General features: G+C 38.3%; 3 protein-coding genes across 7 annotated transcripts in view; 1 reads left to right on the plus strand and 2 right to left on the minus strand.

Moving 5' to 3' along the window:
- Positions 1-1,383: 1,383 nt before the first annotated feature.
- On the minus strand, positions 1,384-7,815 carry SRSF7 (serine and arginine rich splicing factor 7). 4 transcript variants are annotated; one of them, XM_070932283.1, is made up of 10 exons: positions 7,731-7,747; positions 7,474-7,568; positions 6,653-6,833; positions 6,384-6,560; positions 5,465-5,539; positions 5,286-5,387; positions 4,127-4,180; positions 2,686-2,721; positions 2,026-2,067; positions 1,384-1,699 (listed from the first exon to the last, which is right to left on the minus strand). In XM_070932283.1, the coding sequence occupies exons 2-10, from the start codon at positions 7,514-7,516 to the stop codon at positions 1,645-1,647; spliced, it is 765 nt and encodes a 254-aa protein (XP_070788384.1). In that variant the 5' UTR covers positions 7,517-7,568; positions 7,731-7,747; the 3' UTR covers positions 1,384-1,644. The 4 variants fall into 4 exon arrangements, with proteins under 4 accessions (XP_070788384.1, XP_070788385.1, XP_070788387.1 ...); XM_070932284.1 differs by lacking the exon at positions 7,474-7,568 and having other exon boundaries at positions 7,731-7,815; XM_070932286.1 differs by lacking the exons at positions 2,026-2,067; positions 7,474-7,568 and having other exon boundaries at positions 7,731-7,815.
- A 1,217-nt stretch (positions 7,816-9,032) lies between these two features.
- On the plus strand, positions 9,033-12,442 carry GEMIN6 (gem nuclear organelle associated protein 6). Of its 2 annotated transcripts, XM_070947928.1 has the most exons (4): positions 9,033-9,306; positions 9,717-9,854; positions 10,483-10,628; positions 11,909-12,442. In XM_070947928.1, exons 3-4 carry the CDS (start codon positions 10,501-10,503, stop codon positions 12,282-12,284), a joined length of 504 nt encoding a protein of 167 aa, XP_070804029.1. In that variant the 5' UTR covers positions 9,033-9,306; positions 9,717-9,854; positions 10,483-10,500; the 3' UTR covers positions 12,285-12,442. The 2 variants fall into 2 exon arrangements, with proteins under 2 accessions (XP_070804029.1, XP_070804021.1); XM_070947920.1 differs by lacking the exon at positions 9,717-9,854.
- Positions 12,443-13,042: 600 nt separating this feature from the next.
- Positions 13,043-23,658, minus strand: part of DHX57 (DExH-box helicase 57) — a 43,098-nt gene continuing 32,482 nt past the window's right edge. The window contains exons 17-24 of the mRNA XM_070932288.1: positions 23,194-23,470; positions 21,535-21,630; positions 21,353-21,436; positions 19,884-20,021; positions 18,408-18,482; positions 17,140-17,271; positions 16,542-16,742; positions 13,043-13,740 (exon numbers count right to left, since the gene is read on the minus strand). Of these exons, the coding sequence (XP_070788389.1) occupies positions 13,597-13,740; positions 16,542-16,742; positions 17,140-17,271; positions 18,408-18,482; positions 19,884-20,021; positions 21,353-21,436; positions 21,535-21,630; positions 23,194-23,470 (1,147 nt within the window). The 3' untranslated portion in view covers positions 13,043-13,596. The remainder of the gene's footprint in view (positions 13,741-16,541; positions 16,743-17,139; positions 17,272-18,407; positions 18,483-19,883; positions 20,022-21,352; positions 21,437-21,534; positions 21,631-23,193; positions 23,471-23,658) is intronic.

Genomic DNA, 23,658 nt, shown 5'->3' on the forward strand with positions numbered 1-23,658 from the left:
CAATATATATTCTATCACTATATGAGATCCTAGATTAAGTCTGCAGTTAATGGCAGTTTTTAAGGAATGAAGCTAAAATAGTCTCTACAATTAACCAAAGAAATGAATTTGTGTCAAAGTAGCTATTGAAGCTTTATTTCAATAAAAGTTTGTTCTCAACACAGAAGGATACTTCACCTTTTATAATTTATTCAGTTTATAGGAATACAGTGGCCAATAGGAAGGACTATAAAAAATGGCAAGGAAATGCAATCAGACAACTGGGGAAATACTGTAGCCATGCTAAGCATTAAACTATACAGCATCCCTTAAAAAGCACTGCAACTTATTTAATGCAAATTCCTGCCTTTTACTGCAGAATCCCTGCAATCCTAAAAATGTATGAAGTGTAGCTAAAGTCATGTGTCTTTTTGTAGAAATACTTGAATCAAAGTGTTGACACGGGGGATATGCAGCATTTTGCTTTTGAAGTCCAAAAGTTGCTTTGAGATATGTTGCTCCTTAAAGCTGATACAAGCAAGCTGGGGAAACAGTATAGCTGTACTGAGATATTGCAGTGTTACTTGAATTGTTCTTAAATTTCATCCACCAATAGAAAATGATGTTTAGTAGTCTGGTATTATTCTTCATATAAGAGGTTAAGTGTGTGGTACAGTGTGTGTAAGACTAGGATCAAACCCAAATTTAAGTTTTCCCTTAGCCATGCAATCTCACTGAGTGATTTCGGATCTTATTCCATTTATTTTACAAGATTAATCTAGGGATGGGAAGCAACAACTTCATACTGAATTTCATGAGAAGAAAGGATACAAAGAAAATAAAATGTGGAATAATACTTAAGCCTGTGTTTTTTTTCCCTATAAAAGCAGTGTTTAACTGCTTTAATAAATTCCTTGTAATTTTGACAGATAGCAGCAAAAATTCTCAGTGAATTCAGTACAAGGGACTAGATCTAATATAACACTCTTAAAATTTTGGAGAACAATAATACTGCTCTTGCCCAAATCTCAACATACCTTATCTGACTAGAGGACAAATACCTAATCACTTTGTTAAATAATTCCAAATTGGAGTCAAGTTGCCATCTAAATTTATCTTGGACTTGTCTTTAAATACTTAACTCTGCCTGGAATAAGACACAATAGTATCCTGCAGTTATGAATTAACAGATCAAATCAATCTATATTACAAAATCAGACAAGCAGCTTCCTTGCTACACCATTTCAAGTCATTAGGATTGTGCCTAACCACATAAGTCTACTGCAGGCAGCTTAGTAGTAACAAGTTAATATATCCTTGCACAGCATTTGGATACAACACTAAGGTATCTGTTTGGAGTTTGCTTTCAACATGCACTTGAAATATTAACAGAAGCAAATAACATTATAGCAAAGTTAGAAACACATTTTATTTCACGTGCCCATAAAAAGACACAGTTGAGATCATAGGATGTTGTTACATACAAGAAATTGTGCACTATAGTCTACTGTAGCAGCTTTTACAGCTTTTACTAAAAGATCCAGATCCTTGCTGCATTAACCCTAGAAAAGATTTTCTTCAGCGAACTAAATCCTTATATTTCTCAATAAAGAAATCCCTTAACATTACGTAAACAATATTTTTCCTAACACGTTCTTTGCCATTCTAATCCAATCTTTCAGGACTGATACTTCTTCGAGGGCTTCCCGATGGTGAACGGCTGGAAGTAAAAAAACAAAAACAAAAAGGGTGGGGGCAAGGAGAAACCAAGTCACAAGAAGTTAATTTAATAAAAAGTTTGACTAGATTAATGGATTAGTGTTATAATTAGGCCCATTACTACATCTAGGGCAATAATAATAAATTTAATCCTAATGGTTAAATTATTTGGGTTATTCTTGTGAAAGAACATGTTAGAAATCAAGTGGAAACCATGTAAATTTTTAATGTGAAGTATCAAAGCAAAATTTCTACATTTCATGCACCCCCTTTCCCACAAGAAAGTATTGCCAAGCTTTCAAAGCGTTCAAGAAGCAGCATACTTACCGTGAATTAATGGAGAATGGATATAAATGGCTCATATCAAAACTGAAAAAGCAAGACTGAAGATTAAATCAAGTAAAATGCTCTTAAATACATTTCTAAATTGGTTTAAACATCTAGATTTATTTTGCTTGGATAAGTAACTGTCATTCAAAACATAGATTTGATTATTCTGCACTACAGCAGACTTTCCCCCAAAGTTTATTCAGGGCCAGTTATAACTCTATACCTTCTCAGTCTGACTATGAGCCATTTAAGTTTATTGTCCATTAAAACAATCAAGATGTGCTCAATGATTTAAGATATGTAAGAACTTCCTATTTTGGAGTGAGGCTCTGAATATTAATTCACACTAATAAAACTTGCAAAATTTTACTGTTATGTATCTATAACTTTTTTTTTTTTTAAAGATCAGGAGTGTCAAACACGGCCCACGGGCCAGGTACAGCTCGCGCAAGCCATGCCCAACCCGGCCCCACAAGGGCAAAAACAAACCTGATACATCACACGATGTGATCAGGTTTAACACCCGAGTTAGTTGAAGAACCTCACAATACAATATTCTGTATTCTCCACAGATCTATGCAGAGACCATTACTATAAATTACTTTTTCTTAGTTAACTGTAACAATATAAATAATTCAACCTATAGACTCAACTTACCTTCTCTTTAAAGATGGTGATCGTGATTTAGAGCGGCTGTTGAAATATCAATTAATTTTGATTAACATTTAACATACTCATTTACTTTAGTCATGAGTCTTATTTTACAAAATGCAGGTGTGATCTGATGGTAAACATTTTGCAACAGTTTTATATCAAATATTCGAAACCCAAATTTTTGGAACTCCACAAATACAAAGTTCATAATACTGTTTTCATTCTATAAATTGTGTGCATGTGCTTATACAAAAAGCGCCATCCCCCCCCCAAAAAATATGGCAAAATAAACATTATTTCCAATTAAGCTTTACCGGGTGCCTGCAACCTGCGGCTCTGGAGCAGCATGCGGCTCTTTGGCCCCTTTGCTGTGGCTCCCTGCCAAACCAGATCCCACCACTGGTTGGCCCCACCCCACCGCCCTCCCCTCCCAGTCACTCCTTGCCTGAGAAGGTAAGGGCAACAGTGGCGGCTGGAGACTCGCTCCATATACCAGAGTGGAAGTGAAGCAGCCCTGTACTTGTCTCTTCTTTCAGCCTTTGTTGTTGCTCTCTCTGCCCTGAGACACTGGCCTGGCCTGGCTGCAGCCAATGCTCTGCATTGTAATGGGCTCCAGGAAGAACGGGATGCCGTCTCCCCCATTGTGAAGCGCACTAAATTTAAATGTGCTGCACAAAGCAGGAGCAATGAGGTAATGAAGGTGGTGAGGGCCTCGGTGTCAGCGGCAGCTGGGCCAGTGTCTCAGGTCGGAGAGAAAGTCACGTGTCTCCCCGAGTGACCTCAACACCAATAAGGGCCAGAAGAAGAGGCAAGTACAGGGCTGCTTCACTCCCGCTCTGGAATATGGAGCAAGCCTCCATCCGTCACCGTCGCCCTTACCTTCTCAGGTGACAAGTGACTGAGAGGGGAGGGCGAGGCCAGCCAGTGGTGGGTCAGCCGGCAGGAAGCCACAACAGGGGGAACGAAAGAGCTTCATTTATCTGGGAACCTGAAATGACTCAATTTAAATAATACAGTAAAAAGCACTTAAAGAACCACCTCATCAGCCACCCCCCCAAAAACCCCACCAACCCTTGCCTGTTTTTGGAAATGGTTCAAGAGGGAACACACACACACACACATACACACACACATGATGGGGGGGAAGGAAAGGGAGGGAGAGGGATGAGTGGGAGAGACCAGTTTCCCACATAAAACACCAGGAGCCACAAAACCTGGGTAGGCGTGGAACCTACATGACTGGGTGGGTGACGTCGAGTTGACCATGCTTACCCAGATTTTGTGGCTCCAGGTGTTTTCTGTGGGAAACAGGTCCAAATGGCTTTTTGAGTGTTTAAGATTGCAGACCCCTGAGCTAAACTTTCTAGCAGTGGTTTAGGATTAGTTACCCAGAGCAAATTTAACTTTTAATTGTTGCTTTGAATGTCCACAAATGGAAGTTTACCTGCTTCTGGGCCGTGAAATGGACCTTGACCTCGACCTGGATCTTGATCGAGACCTGGATAAAAAAAAAAAAATCCAATACTAGAGTGTTCCAGTTCCTGAATAGTCACATAGGCCAAAAATGTGATTATTCCAGATTACTACTTGGGTAAATAGAAATATGCCATTAAAGTAAGATTCTAGACAGGCAGCTATAATATGCAGGCAACCATTTTCCAGGGGTTCCTTTTAGTTTAAAACAGAATAAAACTGCAAATTTTAAGACTCCAAATCTATAGAACTCTGTATATGGTGGTTTTTCCCCACAAGCAGTCACTTGGCAAAAAAAAAAAAAAAAGATTTGATTCTCCTCACTCTGTCACAACAGATCTCACTGGGTGAGTCTAGTTGCGAGGCTTCATGTGGCTTGTTTTCTTGAAAGTGACAGCTTCAACTGGTGATGGAATTTTTCTACTAATGCTCATTTTTATGCTCCATTATTTTTCATTGTATCAGTGGAGAGGCTTCTCATTCACACCACTGGATGCTAGTGCTGCCTGCACCTATTGATGGTGAGTGATCTCTCAATGTGGCAATGGATGCTACTGATCTCCAGAGTACCTGGCAACTCGCTCTCATCATAAGCAATCTGAGGAATACAGTATAGTTCAGTAAACTAAGAGCACTCAAAGCAAGAAAGCCAGCATGAGCTACATAAAGTGAGCATTCTTTATCACCAGCCAAACTACTCCAAAAGCAAGCCATCACTTGGCTGAGCCAGAGATTCATCATAAAACTGCACAACTAACTTAACCCTTAACAAATGCATAAAATGCAAAAAGATCATCCATTACAGGTAGTCCTCAATCTATGATCACAATTGAACCCAAACGTTCTGACCCCAGGACACTGTATTGAGTCAGTTACCAAGAACCCAAATTTTGATCACGTGACCATGGGAGTGCTACAATGGTCATTAAGTGTGAAAAAGGGTCATAATTCCCTTTTTTTCTGTGCTATTGTAACTTCAGTCACTAAATGAATGGTTGGAAGTTGAGGACTCCCTGTACAATACACACAAAATTCACAATACTGGCAGCTGTTAACCTGATTTGCACACAAAGCATTCAAAAACTAAGAGCTGCCTATTTTACAATCACTATAAATATTAGCCAAATTACCTTGATCTCTTTAAAGAACCTGAACGGGATCTACGTGGCGATATAGATCTGGATCTACGAGGAGACAGAGATCTAGATCTGCGAGCTGAGATAGATCTGGATCTAAATGGAAATAGACTTACAGTTATATTATTCTTTGCCTACTAAAGCTAGAATGTTCCACATATGTAAATGCTTACCTCCTGCCACGACTTCGGCTGCGTGAGCGAGAATATCTTCTTCCTCTGGACCTTGAATGAGACCGAGACCGTGACCTAGTTTCACAGTTAGACGAAAAAATTAGATTACATATTCAACAATTAGCATCTGAGCCCTCGCTGAAGCCAAAACATCAGCTATCTAAAAATTAGTGTCCGTCAGTTGAAAAATTCAGGGCCTATTTCTCGAATATTTTTACTACCTAATAAAGATGTTAAAAGGTATAACATTTAGAATTACATAATAATATAAAACACTATAATGTGTATTTAAAATAAACCTTGCAAGTTTGCAGGTCGACCCTCTTTGGCCCAAGGTCTAGCAGATCTAGACGATCTAGAAGTATCTATAGCCGATCGCTGCATCTAGGTGTTCTCTTCAATCTAACGACGATCAAACTGACAGCCAAATGAGCCAGGTGAGGCTTGATTGACGCAAGAAGATTTTTCTAGTTGGGAATGTGGTCAATCTGGTGTTCCTCTTTTTAAACCGGAGGGGGGCCCAATTGAAAGCCAAATTTACTGTTACGGCGATGACCGTCTCAATTTTTCTGCCCTTTAAAGCATAAGGTGAAGCTAGGTGTAGATGACTCGAGGGGATCTGGCCTCTTATGCTGATCACCTCAAGGTCTAGGAGGATCTTAATTGTCGGATTTGCAAGGCGCCTCAGCATGAAATCTTAAGGCTCGTGACATTCTGAATCAAGGCGACTGACTCAAACGAAGAAACCTGAAAGGTTTTGACCAGGTTGATTATTAACATATTAACATTTTAATACAAAATATAAACAAATGTAACATACCCACATAATTAAAACTTTTTAAAAAATTGTGCTTTATTTTACTTTACTAATCAAAACTACATACAACTTTAAAACGAAATTACTCGTATCTATACATACCTGCTCCTTCTCCGACGACTATAACGATGACAATCATAAGCATAATGACCTTTTTCGCCACACTCATAACATCTATCATTAGGATCAAATGGTCGTCGTGCTGGAGGTCTATCATAGCGAGACCTACGAGGCATACCAGTTGATAACTCCACTCTAACCCTGGAACCACAGATCACCCTAACAACAGCAAAACATTTGAGTCAACATACTAATCCCGCTACAAAAATGGACGTTATTTCACCAGTAACAAAATCTGTATTCCTACTTACTTTCCATCTAGACCACGAACAGCATCTTCAGCATCCCTTGGGTCTTCAAATTCAACAAATGCAAATCCCGGAGGGTTTCGTGCAATCCACACGGTACGTAAGGGGCCATAGTAGCTAAAAGCCCTTTCAAGTTCTCCTTTACCAGCACCTGTTCCTAAGTTGCCAACGTACACTTTTGTTTCTGCAAAAATAGAAAACAGTAATTTCCAAAAGTTTTAAGTCATCACAAGATCAGTTCGAGTAGAAAAAAACATGCTTAATGGAGCATAAGTTCCACTATAGTCGAGGACCCTTCTTTTTTTGCAAGAAGTCTTCCAGATGATAACCAAGTTATCTATTTGTTTCTTAGCATATTGGACACCATATAGTGGTGGTTTCTTTTTTTAGCTTTCGTGATCACCTCTGTGCTATCAACGCTGCTATTTTACAGCAGTTTATTCGCCGTGCATTGGCGTTGTTTCCACAAAAAAGCAGAAGTAGCTGTCCTCCGCTCACACACGGCGCTCCAGCCAACCACTCCACCCACTCGGGCCCGGGAAGCCGCTGAATCACAAGGCCAAGCAGGCATAGCGGCACTCATGCTTCATCGCGCGCCTGCGCATTAGGCCACCACCGCTTCCTGGCGGCCGACACACACGCGGCTGCTCCGTTGCAAGCTCGCCCGATGCCGCCGTTTCCCCCACCGTCTTCCTGCCCCGCCGATCACGGGCGCCGCCATCTTTAGCACCGCCTCCATTTTACCCGTAGACCGGTAGTAGCAGTAACAAAAAAAAAAAAAAGGAGAAAAAAAAAATCAATGAAATCATGAAGTGCCTACTCGCCTCCACTAAAATGTTCAAGCAAACCAGCAGCGTCTTTGCGCATTTAAGTTTAGCAATTCCAACTCGAAGGAAGTTCGCCTCGGTACATCCAGCGACTATAACATGTGCAAAATGGCGTCGGGTCATTTCCTAACGGGCCTTAACGTTAGGATCGATACAGCTTGGTGTCGTCCAAAAAGTGAAACTACACCGCGTGATACGGGGAATAGACACAGACGACACCTTCCTCGCACCCCGCCTGAACTCGCATCACTTACCTCCGGCATAACGGCTGTAGCGCGACATCCTTTCGCGAACGAAAAAAAAACAACTGTCGCTGAGCGCATGCGGGTTGCAGTCCTTATATAGATTGCGCCGTTATTGCGCAGGCGCACTATAATTGTGAGACCGTCGCGGACTGGCGAGGCGGGAAACAGAGTTTTTGTTTCCATAGTAACGTTAGGCTGAAAAAGGGGGAGGAGGAGGAGATGGGAAATAGGATGTGACGTCATTTCGAGCTACGTTAGGACCCCGCAAAGAGGCGTGTTTAAAATATCGCCTGTTTTAAAGTTTAAAGTGGTTGAGACGTACGGCTGCTATCTATTTGTCAGTAGTTTAGTATGTATTTTAAAAATCGTTTGAGGATCATTCGAGATTTTAGCAGACTGAAGCGCTAGGGAAAGCAAACATTGATTTTTTTTCCAAATTCTTTTACTTCTCTAATATTTATCAGAGCCCTTGCCTATATTTAATGATTTGTTATCAGTGCTATCTTAGTTGATCTCAAAAACAACAGAACGCCGGAAAAAGTTAATACCTGGATGGGCGATCACTAAAAACTCCTAAAACCGTGGGCTAAACTCGGAAGAGTTACAGGTAGAAAGCCAATCAAAGCTACTTCCTCCTCTTGTCAAAACAATATCCATGAAGCCGCCAAAACTCCAGGTTCCAGCGATGGCAAACGTCACTTCTACCTTTAAAAATAATTGTCTTTTAGAAGCAGCTTAAAACCACTAACAGAGCCTTCACAGTCATCCAAAAATAAGACAGCCAATATATAACGAGGCCCAGAAGACAAATCTTTTAAAAGCTAAATCCTAAAAGTCCGGAGCAGAAAGTGAGGAACTAGAAAGTAATAATCAGAAACGGAATCGCCTCTTGAATTAAATTCCTAAGTGTGTCCTGAAACAGATGACCAAAAGAAACGTGAAGTCCGCCGTGAACCAGTTTCTCAAAACTTTTTTTATTTTTAATCGTAGCGATTCTACGAGACTAACTTGCTAAAGGACTTCTTCCATTCCAAAGGTCTCCAACCTTGGCAACTTTAAGCCTGGAGGACTTCAACACCCAGAATTCCCCAGCCAGCAAAGCTCCTGTCCTTGACAAGTGTCACCCAGCTTTGCTGGCTGGGGAATTCTGGGAGTTGAAGTCCTCCAGGCTTAAAGTTGTCAAGGTTGGAGACCCCTGTTCCATTCAGTTCCATCCTTTTTGAAAGACTCCTCGGAAAGATCCGGCTCCGGAAGGGGAATAAAGAGCCCTCTGAACGCAGTGCCTTCTGGGTCCCAGAAAGGACGGGCGGGCTGGAGTGAGGCGGCTTCGCGCTATCTTTAAAGGCTTTTCTGATTCAGTGGTGACTGCTGAAGCTGGAGATCCGGATTGTAATTTATTTCCAAGGATGCGTACGAGCGCTACCTCTACTTAAATGACAAGAATAGCTGCAATCTTGCAGTCCAGCTTTTTTTTTTTTAATTAACGCCCTGTATTTTTATGGATTATTTGACTATGCAGTAAGAACCGCGAGGGATTAAACGGGTCGTTCATAAAGTGCAGATTTTTCCAGGACCTGCAATTAATGTACGTATTGGGGTTCATACTTTTAAGAACATTGCTGAGTTCAATATTAACGAACAGTAGTCTTGTGGAAAGATGATTCGAGGGAGTGATATTGCAACCTCATCTTCATTACGGAAGAGGGATTAGCAAAAAGATTTAGATGATACGGATTGCTATAATCATAATTATTGTTATGACTTATTATGGTATGAATGTGTGTTGTCGCCGGGGTGGGAGTGTTGGGGTTATTACTTAAACATATTTGAAACGAAACAAACAAACAAAAAAAAACCAGCAAGGAAAGTGATTGGACTTCTAAATGAAAAAAGGAATGGAAGGAATTCGCATATAGAAATTGAATTAATTCTTTGCATCTGGCTTAACTATAGAAGATGTAGGACAAGTTTCTGAGCCTGTGTTGATTTTCTCAGGGAACTGGAGTTGCTAAAGCAAAGTAACCTACCAAGCTAAGATTCTAAGACATTTGGAAAGATTGTACAGTAAGAAATCAACCGAGCAGACATTCCCTCAAAATTGTGATTATCATAACAGCAGTCCTCTGCTGGAAGGTAAGCAGTGTGACAGTAATTTTTAAAAAGGGCTCCAGGAGATCCTGGAAATAATAGGCTGGTAAAGATAAATTAGTGGAAAGAGTAATCAAAGGAAAGATAACTAAGCAATAGAGGAATAAGCCTCTTTAAGGAAAAGTCAGCATGGATTCTGCAAAAATAAATCCTGCTTCACCATCTTAATGATTTTTTTTTTTGAAGCACACAGGCAGATAGAGGTGAACTTTGTAACATTGCACATCTGAATTTTCAAAAAGTCTTTGACAATAAATCTGTAGACTTGTAAGACATATTGGTGCTTTGTGTTTAAGAAAGGACTGGGTAAGTTTTTGAAATGCTGCTCTATCAAGAGCTATTAAATCTTGAGATTCAATGTTACAACTGGACTTCAGGTAGTGTGCATTCCAACTATCAATGTCAGGGGAACAATAGCTAGGGAGGGATATAACTGCTGCTTGTGAGCATTTCATAGGCAGCTATTAGCCACTCTGATAAACAATCCTGGACTAATATGAACTTTGACTTTGATCCAACAGGGCCATTTTATTCTTAATCATGGAAACAGGCAAAATTTCCTAATACAGAGGCAGAGGATATTACTGGCAATGATGTTTTCTTTTCTCATTAGATTCAGTAAAAAGGAAATATGACTGAATGGCAGAGGAAAACTCCTTTGGAATGGCTGGCCTTTGTAGATAAAGAAGTCAAAGTACTGGCTGCCGAGAAACACCAATACAAAGGATGGGTTTTAACAGTTGATCCCGTTTCCGCCAAGTACGTATCAGTGAATTCTATATAGAAATACTTTTTCTGAGAAAGAACGTGTGTTAAGGGAGAATGAAGGGGATGATTATAATGTATAAAACGAAAAACAAATTGGGAGATTGTACAAATGAAATCTTAATGCAAACATATTAAATATTTTTGTCTGGATAGACATTTGAAAATAGGTAATTTCAGGAAAAAGTGGTTACAGGTAATAAACTAAATAAACTATATATATATATATATATATATATTCTTTTTAATTCATAGGCTCAAATGTATGATATTTTTGTAGTCAGGGTTTTTTCTCCTATGTAGATAAAGTTGTTAAATTTGAGCCTATGAATTAAAAAGAATAAATAATTGACCTTTACAGGGAGGAGTCATAAAATATGGGTGTGGCTGGCCGATGAGGTCCAAAAAGACCGAAATAGTGCTATCCCAGTCTCCCATAAGTCTCAGAATAAACAACACAAAATGTCTATCAGGCCTGAAAGAGATGATTGGCGATATCATCCCACTATGGCCATTTAACAACTTTATCTACATAGGAGAAAAAACCCTGACTACAAAAATATCATATATATATGTTTTTCTTCTAGCCAGGTTTTCCCTACGTAACCAAGGTTTTTTGTAGCTCCAGCTCAGTAGAATCACATATATATATGTTTTTCTTCTAGCCAGGTTTTCCCTACGTAACCAAGGTTTTTTGTAGCTCCAGCTCAGTAGAATCACATCTACTCGGTTCTGGGCTTAAATAGTATGTATATATATCTATCGATGGGCGCTGGTGGATACTTTGCTCATGACCAAAATGCTTCATCGAATGATTTGCACAATATTAGCATTTGGTATAATAATAAAGTATATGTAAATTGGATGGTAATTGACCTTACATCTTAGCATGATGTCAATTGAAAATGTAAATCTGATGAAAAAGCATTCTACCAAACATGCAAGATACATTATGTATATGATGTGTTCGAAATATTTTATGAGTCTTAACTGGAGAGCGCTCACTTATTCTGGCTTTTGATTTTGATCTAGTTATTACAAACTTCAAGGATTGCTAATGCAACTCAAGCCCTAGGTTTATTGGGTAACTTGTGGGACAGCTTGTAATGCCAATTTCAGTTTTTTCATTGGGAAAACAGCTGTTTCATTCTGATTTAAACTTTTTTGATACATCAGTATCAAAAGACTGATAGAAAGGCCTAGTATGCATGAAAAAGCCAACTAGCAATCTGATCACTTAACATATTCTCATATGAACCTTTTATTCTTGACAGTATTCTTCTGGCAAATCCCCTTGAAAATGGAAAAGTGTCTGTTTTAGTTGTTTTAGGACATGCTGTGCAGGATATTGAAATAGTGACTGAAAGAGATGACGAAATCAAAGAAAAACTTGCACATCTCTTCATGGCGGGAAAAAGTCAAACTTATAATCAAGAAGAGTTGGACAGAAAGAAAAACTCCTTGAAGAACTGGTTGGAAAAAAACCACATCCCTGTAAAAGAACAAGGAGAATCACAAACAATGCTATGCGTGGCAGATGTATTAACCATTGACCCACCATATGGACCAGAAGATTGCAATAGCTCTAATGAAATAATTTTGTGTAGAATTCAAGGATTGATTCAAAGCTATCTTGCACTTCAGCAGTGAGGCATATAGATTTCATTACACTTAAAACACTTAGCAGTTTAATAAAAAGTAGGAATATTTAATGGTTGATGATCAGCCATTGTTTCCAAATTTTGTTTTGTATACAAATAGCAATTGTAGTTGTGCTAGTTATATTTTTATATAAAAATCATTTGACTTTTTTCCCAAGTTCCTGCAAAGTTGATTTGTTTATATAAAATAAAGTTAAAAATAAATCACATTCTTATTCTCTCCAGTCTCTTAATTTGAAACTAAAGTATTAACTTTTCTGAGGAACATGGGGCAGTAGTATAAGCAATAAAACATTTTGGACAGTTTTTCTTCCTTTGAATATGCAGCAGATTTCACAATTGAAAGTACTGTATAGTAAATTCTAGAAGTTACCTATACTTTTCTGCACATACAGGACTGCACATACAAAAGGATTGTACCAAGTCCTTTTAGGATTTTGAAAATGGGCATTTTTCTATGCAAGACCTTTTCAGTTGCAATAGTTTTTTTTCCAAAAGAGGTATAAAACGTATCCTTTCATCATCATTTTTGCAAAACTTCCCTCCCTCTCACTATATCCATAAATCAAACCACAATGCTTTGAGCAGTTTCAAACAGAATATAGTTTTCCTAAAAAGAAAGAATGACATCTATTTGTTTTGAGAATTCCTTTATTTATTACAATATTTATAAAACGTATAGCCTATATCATCAGGCTCTAATACTGTATTATTTGAGAATAAGTAATGAGAGCTTAGGCTCTCAAAATAATTTTATGCTACAATTATTCCATAATTTGTATCGCCATATTTGAATTCTAGCAGCCAACACTGATTATCTTGACAAAATGAAAACAGATGTAAATTTACTGGACAGGATTCATTTCTGGACGCAGAGCAACCATGTAGAAACCATGACTAATAAGTTTCCTATACTGCCTTTTTGGGAAGGGGAAGGGGATAAATTAATATCCTGCCAGATTACCATAGAGTTAATCCTTTATTGCACACAAAAAGGGAGTGGTGAATCATTAAACATTAAATGTATGTGTGATCTGTTCTTGAATGATTTTCTGAATGCTTACCTCTTGTTCCTTGCTTTGCAAAAGGAAAAAAAAGTAAGTTTTATTTTAAATATGCAAGCTTCTTATGTAAACTTGTATAAATTTCTATCATGATTATAAAATTATTTATTTTGAGCTACTTAAAAAACAGGCTTTTAAATTGGATATTTAGGCTTACAAATAGCAATACAGGAGCCAGTGCTACATTTCATTATTCTCTCATTAACATTTGAAAAAAGCAATCCGCAGTAGCTAATACTATTGTGTGGTCACGAGTTTTACAATCAAGCTGATAATCTGAGATCCGCGAGGGCAAGTACACAGATCCATGCTGGGATTTTTAATTTTTTCCTGGAGTAACTGGTCAAGTTCATTGCGAAGTTCTTTCACTAGTTCTGCTACCTGAAATCACAAATATGCACTTAAAATAAAGTTCTTCTGGATGAGGTTTCTAATAACAGCCACTCAAAACACTTCCTAAGCACAGTATGAAGGTCATAGCCATTCCTTTGCTGCCTCTGACTCTGGAAGCTCTATTCACTATTTTCTCTTTCTGAATAGCTATACCATACATTGCATCAGCAAATATTGAATACCTCCTTATCCAAATTTCTTATGTGGCAGCAGCAGGGCCGGATTTTCCTATAGGCTAACTAGGCTTCAGCCTCAGGCCTCAAGATAAAGAGGGGCCTACATTCAAATTGTTAGCAAAATTAAAATTACACTTTCACTATAGGTGAAAGGGCCTCATAAGTGGAATAGCCTAGGGCAGTGATGGTTAACCTTTTTGCTGTCAAGTGCCAAAAGCGGGGGGGAAATGGGGGTGTCGCGCGTGCGCGTGCCCACATCCATAATTCAATGCGCCCCACCCCACACACATGCACACGCGACCCCTGGCGCGACCTCCGCTTTTGACACGTGATGGCACTGTGGGCCCGGTATGCCCGTTTTTCACCCTCCCCAGGCTCCAGAGGCTTTCTTGGAACCTGGGGCAGGCGAAAACGGCCTTCCCCACACCCCCGGAGGCCCTTCGGAGGCCGGAAATGACCTATTTCCAAACTTCCAGTGGGCCTAGAAGGCCTGAAAATCAGCTGGCCAGTGTGTGCATGCGCACTGGAGTTGATCTAGGGCAACACTTGCGTGCCCACAGATATGGCTCCACGTGCCACCGCGTGCCATAGGTTTGCCATCACGGGCCTAGGGCCTCTTTTCATCTAAATCCGGCCCTGGGCAGCAGGATAGCGATTCAAGACACCTTATTTGATTCTTAGTGTGCTTGTAACTTTATATCTTTGTACAAGTCCCACTGAGTAGAGTATTGCTTGAAACTATGATATACATTGTCCATACATGTATCTCAATGTTCCAAATTAGGATAGAAAGAAAATGAAATACAAAACACAGACATGGAAGGTTATGTATATCAAGCTCACAGTGCTTAGGTTTTCTATACATTAACTTGGAATTTTTATGCTGTGCATAGAAATGAAATAAACACACTGATTAGTCTTGAGTATTTTTCTTTATGTTGTTTACAGGGTTAATTTATCCACTTCCACAAGTTGATTGCATCATACAATCAAAATATTTAAGACCACAAGAAATGTGTTCATTTTCAAAAAGGTGAAAGGCTGTTTCTCACACCTGCAACATGCTTTCCTTCTCTCTTTAAATGGGAGGAAAGTATGTCACTTGGGAAATGGCTGACCCTACAGTTCTTTTTGCCTCACCTCAGAAATGAGGCAGCAAAGCTGTTGCCCTTGTATGAGGTAAAGAACAGCAGTTCTGGGAGTGGAGGGCAAAAAAGGTGGAAAGAGATTTTACCTGCCACCTTCTGGCCCCTCACTGAAGATCGTCTACGCCTATGCAGAAATATCTGGAATGTGTGAAGCAGTAATAGCAACATGGCTGAAGAAGGCAGCCATGCTGGCCATCTACAGCAGCAGTAGCTGTTGCTGCTGCTGCTGACACAGGTAGAAAGGCCAGGTGCAGTAGGCTGGAGGGAAGGGTAGGGATTATCATAATGGAGCAGAAGTTACCAAGAGGAATAGGCTTCAGGTGAAATCCATTCCTCAATGTCACTGGTCCTATGAGACCCTACCCCTCCTGTCCAAATGCCTCTGGATGCTGGGCAAAGCTTGGTTCTCTCTGGCAGCCAAAGCACACATCACTACAAAAGCCTGAAATCCACAACCAAATGTGAGAGGGTAATGCTGTAGCAAGCCTTTCTCAGGCCTCTCTTTCATGTGACACTTTAAAAACACACCTCTAGTGGCCTGCTTATTTTATCCAGCCTAAGCCTATCTCTGAAACAGGCTGGCTGTAAAATGGTAAATCTGTCATAAGGATAGGCATATTTCATTGATGATGATTACAATTGATCTTACTGTACAATATTGTAATTGCATCATTACTGCCTGAGACATATACATAGTACCATATTGGTCTGTATTGTACCAGTGAACTACAGAGCAGTGATTCTCAAGCAATCTATATTCATGAAGGAGGTGTTCTTAAATCACCTATCCCACTTTGAGGCCATAGAGTCATAAGAAAGAAAGTGGTCCTTTTCAATTTAGCACATTTTAATTAGTTCATTGTATTGTAAGTACCTTCTAGAACAAATACAGTTTCCCATTTCAGCCTCAGAGACCAAATAGTCTAGAAGGTGGTTTTCCTTAAGGAACAGAACCTGTTCCCTATATTGATAAAGTTGTACAAGGCACTATCATCCAGTACTGCAAATGAAAGTACATGTAGTCCTTGATTTACAACCATACATTTAGTGAATGTCCAAAGTTACAATAGAGCTGGAAAAAAAAAGACTTATGAGCAGTTCTCACATTTATTAGTGATACATGGTCACATTATCAAAATTCAGATGTTTGGCAACTGGCATGTATTTCTCACAGTCCCGGGATCATGTGACTACCATCTGTAACCTTCCCAGCCAGCCCTCAACAAGCAAAAACCATAGGAGAAACCAAATTCGCTTAATGACTGCATGATTCACTTAAGAACTGCAGTGATTTGTTTAGCAATTGTGGCAAAAAGGTTGTAAACTCGGGCAAAACTCACTTAACAGCTCTCCTGCTTATCAATGGAAATTTTGGGTTGAATTGTGATTGTGAGTCATGGACTCACAGATTTGGAGAACAGCTTGAAGAAACATAATGGATCTGCTGAGTTGCTTAATTCTTTACCTGACGTGAGGTTGCAACAAAGTTAATCCACCCATCATCCAAGGAAACAACATATGCTCCATTCTGGAGCTGCATGTTCACACGGCCTCCACCGAACAAGATCAGTGGATATACCGACACCATGCTGCACTCTCGAATAAAAACCCGGCTGGTTTTTACCATTTCATGGTATACCAAGTAGGGGCTATTGAACCGCTTTGTCTGAAATACAGAATTCCAAAGAATACTTATGAGACATTTAAAATAGGAACAACTCTGATTCTATAAATATCACCTGTAACATACTATATAACTGCCACTTATATTTTGCTAACAAAATTTTTTTCTGTGCCAGCATAAAGTGGCCAGACCTGAAGAGGACATGGAGATGATATTTAAATCTCTAGGCAGGCTTCATATGAATGTAGTAAGCTGGAGAGAAAGACATATCCTTGTATTGGTGTCTATAGAAACATTCAATAACTTTCAACAAGGCTTATAGCATATAAGCAGGCAACTATTGCCTAATGTTATGCATGCTACTCCTTCCACAAATAAATCTATATATGCTAGAATAAGTTTGAGTAGAATACTTTACTAACTGGAGGTTAGAAATTACCTGATAATTTACAGAGGATGGATGAATGTGAACATAACCCAGGTTTTTTGTAGCAAACATCAGTGCTTCAGGTTTTGGATTATTTTTAGCAGCTCCTTTAATAATCTGATATTTCTTTTCTGGTACTTTTACCTAAAATGGTAAATAAAAATTGTGAACATGACTATCCACAAACAATCCCCATTTATTTCAACAGAGATGGATAGAAAGAGACGTTTCTACTAAACTGCTTTCCTCTAACAAATCAACATGGTGATATTGTGGAATTTAAAAGGAAAGAAAGAAAAAAATACATGAAGGGACTACCTCATTCCTCAAATCTATTCCAAACTTATCAGTAGCACATATTACAAAGCGTGTATTTCAAAGCCATAGCCTGGATGCTTTTGTTTGACAAGATAACTGGAGTGTCATGGCTGTAAGCATGATCTGTGTATGTAAAATCAGTACAAATCCAGCCCAACCCTGAAGTCACTAGCTGGTGTTTGGAAAGCACATTGTTTTAAGCACCAGCTTTCATTTCTAACACCATGTACTTCCAGGAGTTACCATTTTTTCCTTTTCCCCAAGGAATCCTTATGGTGTCAGTAACCACTTCTGTTGTTGTTGCTACAGTACTTTTCTTTTCTCTGAGCCTCAGCCAAGCCTTCTAAACCCAAACTTGCCTAGAACCCAGCAGCTATAAACACAGACTGGTCTTGCAAAAAGTATCATTCACCAACTATCTAATGTCACTATCTCAAGCCAATGCAATAAAACACCAGGAAATTTTGCAATGCTAGTTTCTGCAACTATGTTTTAATTCCTAGTTTCGGACTTTGGGGTAGGATGGAGAAAAAGAGCGCTGCTGAGTATTAAAAGCATAGTTAAGAGATCAGTAACACTACGCCTATAGTGGAGGATTGGAGAACTGGTTCCAGGCAGAAAGGAATCATGAAAATATCTGAAAAGAATGAGTTGCCAAGTAGCAAAGAAGCTAGATTCACTGGAGAGTTAGAAGCCAATCTGACATGAAGAAGAAAAATTGGCATTCAGCTTTGTTTTCTTTACTGACAACATATATAAACACGAATAGAAGATATATATAAAATAAAATAATGAATTATCCTGAAAGCTAAGAGATCAAAATGGTTTTAATGTTTAAGGAAGTTCTTGCATAAATTCCCCCCTTAAAATATCATGGTATTGCAATCAATTCTATTTCACAAACCAGAGTCAGGGAAATAGATATTAATACAAGCAATTGATGATTACTTTTATAGGCTTACCTGAACCACATTTGGGTACATAGCAGCACATAATATGGCTGATATCAACTTGACATTCTCTGCATTTGCATTTGCCTGTGACATAAATGACAAGTTAAAGAATATCAAGACTATCCCTTATGCAGGCATTGGCAAAGAACTGTGTAGCATGCAGCAATTGGCAAGAAATCCTGAATATTTCTGGTGTCAGGTTTCTTTTAAAAGAGATTTCTCAATCTTATGTTCGAGAAATACATTTGAAAATAAGGTAATGCATATCATCAAAAGTTTTAGGATGAAGGGGAAATATTTGGGCCTTTATCTTCCGATCCTGCCTTAAATATACCCTATTTCCCTGAAAATAAGACATCCCCTGATAATAAGCCCAATCAGGCTTTTGAGCGCATGCACTAAAATAAGCCTCGCCTGAAAATAAGCCCTTCCCGAAAATATTTAAACACAGAGCTGGAAATCAGGTAAGGCGGCAAGAGAAGCCCCATCTTGCTCCACGTGCCCCAAAATAATAAGCCCTCCCTGAAAATAAGGCCAAGCGCTTATTTCGGGATTCAAAAAAATATAAGACAGGGTCTTATTTTCAGGGAAACACGGTATTTATTTATTTTATTTCGAATTTATATACCGCATCTTCTCCCGAGGGACTCAGGGCAGTGTACAGCCAGATAAAAACATGTGGCAGCCTTATGCTGAATCAGACCACAAGTCAATGAAATATTTTGTGACCTGCAGTAGGTTTTTAAAAATTCTCTATTGCTTCTTTCTTTTCTACTGGACTGCAATTGTGACTTTCTGAACACAAAGTCCCAGGTGCAATCTGCTGTTGCATGTACTCTATATACTTCTCTAGAAATCAGATATTATAAATGCTATTTCCATTTTAGAGCTTTTAAAACACACACACCAAAAACCACAAAGAACAAATAATTAAAATTTCTAATTTTAAATTTAAAGACTAATTTTAAAAATATCCAAGTGGAAGGATCAGAATATTTATTTCTACTCCCTTGAAATATATCAATAGATTTTCATAGAGACTATTTTTAAATGAGCTGTTTTCCTATTAGATACATCTTGGGATGAGTTATCTACAAATGAATTCTAATATTATAATTTTTGTTTTTGAATTTTCTGTGTTGTTTTTTTTATGCTGTCCATAATACGTCAGCATCCACTTTTAAAGTAACTAAGTAGCTTTAATAAAGTTAGAATTACAATGAAAATATTATTTATATTAATACATCACTAATGTTTAACTATATATAAACCATAAGTTTTGTCTTTAAATACTCTTCATCAACCCACTAGTTGGATTAAACTGACAAAGTTCACACCTGACTGAGAGAATTTTCCAGCATGTCAATCATAGTTATATGGGAATTAGGTAAAATATAACCATGTTTATACATGGCTGAGGAAGAATGGAAATATGGAAAGGTGGATAGAAAAGTTAACAGATTAAAAAACTTCCCCTCCAGTTACCTCTTCTCCTGTAGCTTCAAGAACACCATCCCCTCTTTGAGAAAATCTCTCTTCTATGTCTTTGGCTCGGAGTCCCTCTTTTACAAATCCAATATCAGACAATAGTTCAGTAAACTGCCTTTTTAAACGTGCCATTTCCTAAAAACAATATATGGGAAAAACTTTGAATAACGAACAGGATTTTAAAATAGCATTCTAAAGAGCAACTAGTAGTTTATTAATATTACTCTTTTATTCCCATTTGGCATATACCAATGTATGAACTGGTGATGTACAGCAGTAGATCAGCCCCAGAAGACTGTAGAATATGTCTGGCCCGTGCATGCCTTCATTTTGTTCTCTCTGACCATAATAAAGCTGATACAGAGAATATTGTGGTTGGAAGATAGGGGGGAAATATATCTTATCTGGTATAAAAATACATAAATATATAATGAATATATATATATATATATAGTTATTGGGTTCTCAGTATGCTAATTCCCAACTACAACCATATGTGATTAAATTATTTGATTTTTGAATTATTTCTAGCAAAATAATTAGTATGTATCTTAATGATCTTCAACAGTTTCCTAAAAGTTCCTCAATGTGAAGATCAATAAGAGCAACCAAAATGTATTACTTGTATTACAGGTAGTCCTTAAGGTATCACTGATTGCTTAGCGACCATTTGAAGTTAGGACAGACCTACCTTGGATTTACTTAAGACCTGGATTTGATGTTTGCTGGTCAGCTCCCCCCCAATGTGGTCATGTGACTGAACTTCAGGCACCTGGCAACACAGCTGCATTTATGACTATTTGCAGTGTTCTGTGTCACATGATTGCATTTTAGGACAGTTTTGCCGAAAACTGGCACCTACTTCTGGTTTCAAAACTGCACACATAGTGAACCAGTGGTTCGCTAAATGACTATGGAATTGCTAAACGACCACAGATTTGCTTAACTTGTGTGGTGATTTGCTTAACAACCTTCGCAAAAAAGGTAATAAAATCAGGTCAGTCACATGACTGACCCTTGTTATGACAGTCACAAATTACAACCATGATGGACAGGCTCATTGACAGCTATAAGTCAAGAACTACCTGTATTTCATCTTGCTTCTTCCCAGCACCTTCCTTTACAACATGCACCACATTGGGTGCTTTTTGAGAATATAGTCTCAAATGGGGCAACAATGTGGTATAAAGGAGGAGGATGATCAGCTGTATGAATTCAATATGACTTCTACATAAATGCAAATTATCTACCTTTTTTTCCCCTGGAACCATGAGGTCTACCATCCAGAGCAGAGGCATAATGAAATGAAACAGAATAATAGCATAAACAAACCTGATCTAAAATCGTTTAGGTTATATATAAAGGAAAAACATATGGTACAAGAAGTAGGTCCTGGAACAAATTATTTTACAAGATCAGCAAAACACTTTTAAAGATAAAGATACAAAATAAAAATATTAAGTTACCTGAAGAACATTTTCTGATAAAAAGTTTTCTCTGCAAAATGTGAAACTTGCTTGAAAGCTCACTTTTGAAGACTCGCGCCATCTCTAAAGAGTGGAAATTTATAATATCACCTTACTATTTAATCTCCAAAGTTTGAAATGATCTTTAACATGATCTTCAAAGTGAACTTTTTAACTCTTACCTTATATGCTTGGATGAGAGCCAGATAATCACTGTTTCCTATGGAAAACTCAAGCTTTTTCTTGAATGCCTCCTCTCTTTTGTCCCATGGAGAAATCTTTATAATTAATAAAAATGTTCCATTACATAGCTAATATATTTAAAGTTAAAATTCAGTCTCAGCTGTATAGTATAGTATTTATCTAAATTCTAAGTATACATAGGAATGAATTACAGAACTTCTCAAAATTGGTGGTGTTACAACCCTGTAAAATAATAGGTTAATTGACTGCCTCCCTTATTAATAAAACTGTCAGGCTATACTTGATCTCAGCCAAAGATCAAGTAGCACAGTCCTAAAACCTCTCTTTAGCAGCCTACAGATGGATATGGGAATGGTTCTGTGGAGTTGGTCTCTATACAGGGACTCTCAGAAGATATTCATCTACGGGTAGTCCTCATTTAATGATCACTTGTTCAGCTATTTTTCAAAGTTGCAACACTGCTGAATGAGTGATACCTATAACCAGTACTCAAAGTTCCAGCTATCACACCAACCCCTGTGCCCATGAGATCACAATCGGGTGCTTGACAACTGCCTCATTCAGGTTGGAATATCCCATGACCATGTGATATCACATCATCACATTGATCATGTCACATTGTTTCATCTAGCAACAGAAATTGTGGTCCCAATTACTGCTGTCAAGCAAAAAGTACCTATATTAAAGATGAAATTTGAAAGAACTATACTGGCAGAGAGAACCATACTAATCTCTCAATTTTTTAAATTTGACCAGGACTTTCATATATCCTTTTAGGTTGCCCTATTATGGACCTCTATTTGCTCTATTTATTTCCACCTATGACTAAAGTTTAGTGTTAATACTGGTGATCATCACTGATATTTGTATTATTGTTATATTCATTTCATTGTTAGGTGAAACAATGAAATGAATGACTAAATTTTTAGTCTTATCAATAAATTTAGGTGTATATACAGTTGCAAGAAAAAGTATGTGAACCCCATGGCAACATCTAATGTTTGTGTAGTATTATTTTAAGCAGACTATGTTTTTCTATTGTTGTGACTTAGATGAAGTTCAGAGCACATTTTATGATCAATTCATGCAAAACTCCACGTAATCCCAAGGGGTTCACATACTTTTTCTTGCAACTGTACTATATATCTATGTACCAGTGTGTTCTGTCCTAAATGAGGTAATAAAGATTTGTTATTGTCAGACTGCATTTTGCCAGGGCTTTCCAAATAAATAGGCAACTCAAGCACAGCACCTCTTCTATTTCTTGTAAGAGAATACAATCCATCATGACAAAAGGCAAGCATGAACTGTCCACAGGTGCACAGGCACAGTGCCAGGACCTAGTGTGATGCCTCCCAGGAACAAAACCAGAAAGAGCCACCCTTGAAAGAGGGAGAAAGTAAAACTAGGCACAAACACCTTAATCTTAGCTGAGTTTGTGCTTGGGAGCATGTTGAGTCTGGAACTGCTGCTGTAAGTGCAAAGACTGTTGAAGGACGATGCCAACACCTACTTCCAGTACCAGTGGCCCAGTGACAGCTGCCCATGTCCGGGTAAAGGGGAACCAGGAATTGTCATCTCTTGAAATTGTAACAACCCATAGTCTGGGAATCCTAGATTATCATAATAATACTTACAAAAGGTGATTTGTGAGCTCTGCTTGCTGCTATTGTTAGTGCAGGATCCAGACAGCGAAAGATGGTGCCAAGAAGCATTAATTTTCCAATTCTCACATCAACAGGCAAAGAGGCCAAATGATGCCCCAAGGGAGTAAGCTTTTCCTCTGATGTTAAGGCTCCTATATCTTGCAACCGGTTCTTTGATGCATTTATAGATTCAGCTGTTGGTGGCTCAATAAGTTGTGAGAACACTAATTGAAGTTTATGTATGGAAAACATTTCCAAAATCTTTATTCTGGAAAAAAAATATTGTTCAGCCAAAGAAAATTACCAACTTCTGCTATATGGTGCATACAAAGAAGTACAGAATTGTGGAGAGTACAAAAATGGCCCTGATGCAGATATACAAGATCCATACACAAGATCTTGTGAATCATCTTTTATATCCATATGAGACAGGAAATGTTTGGAAGTGGCTCAGAC

The sequence above is a fragment of the Pituophis catenifer genome, unplaced genomic scaffold (assembly GCF_029215685.1).
Source record: "Pituophis catenifer annectens isolate HBS135680 unplaced genomic scaffold, rPitCat1.0.hap2 SCAF_1, whole genome shotgun sequence".
Classification (NCBI taxonomy): domain Eukaryota; kingdom Metazoa; phylum Chordata; class Lepidosauria; order Squamata; family Colubridae; genus Pituophis; species Pituophis catenifer.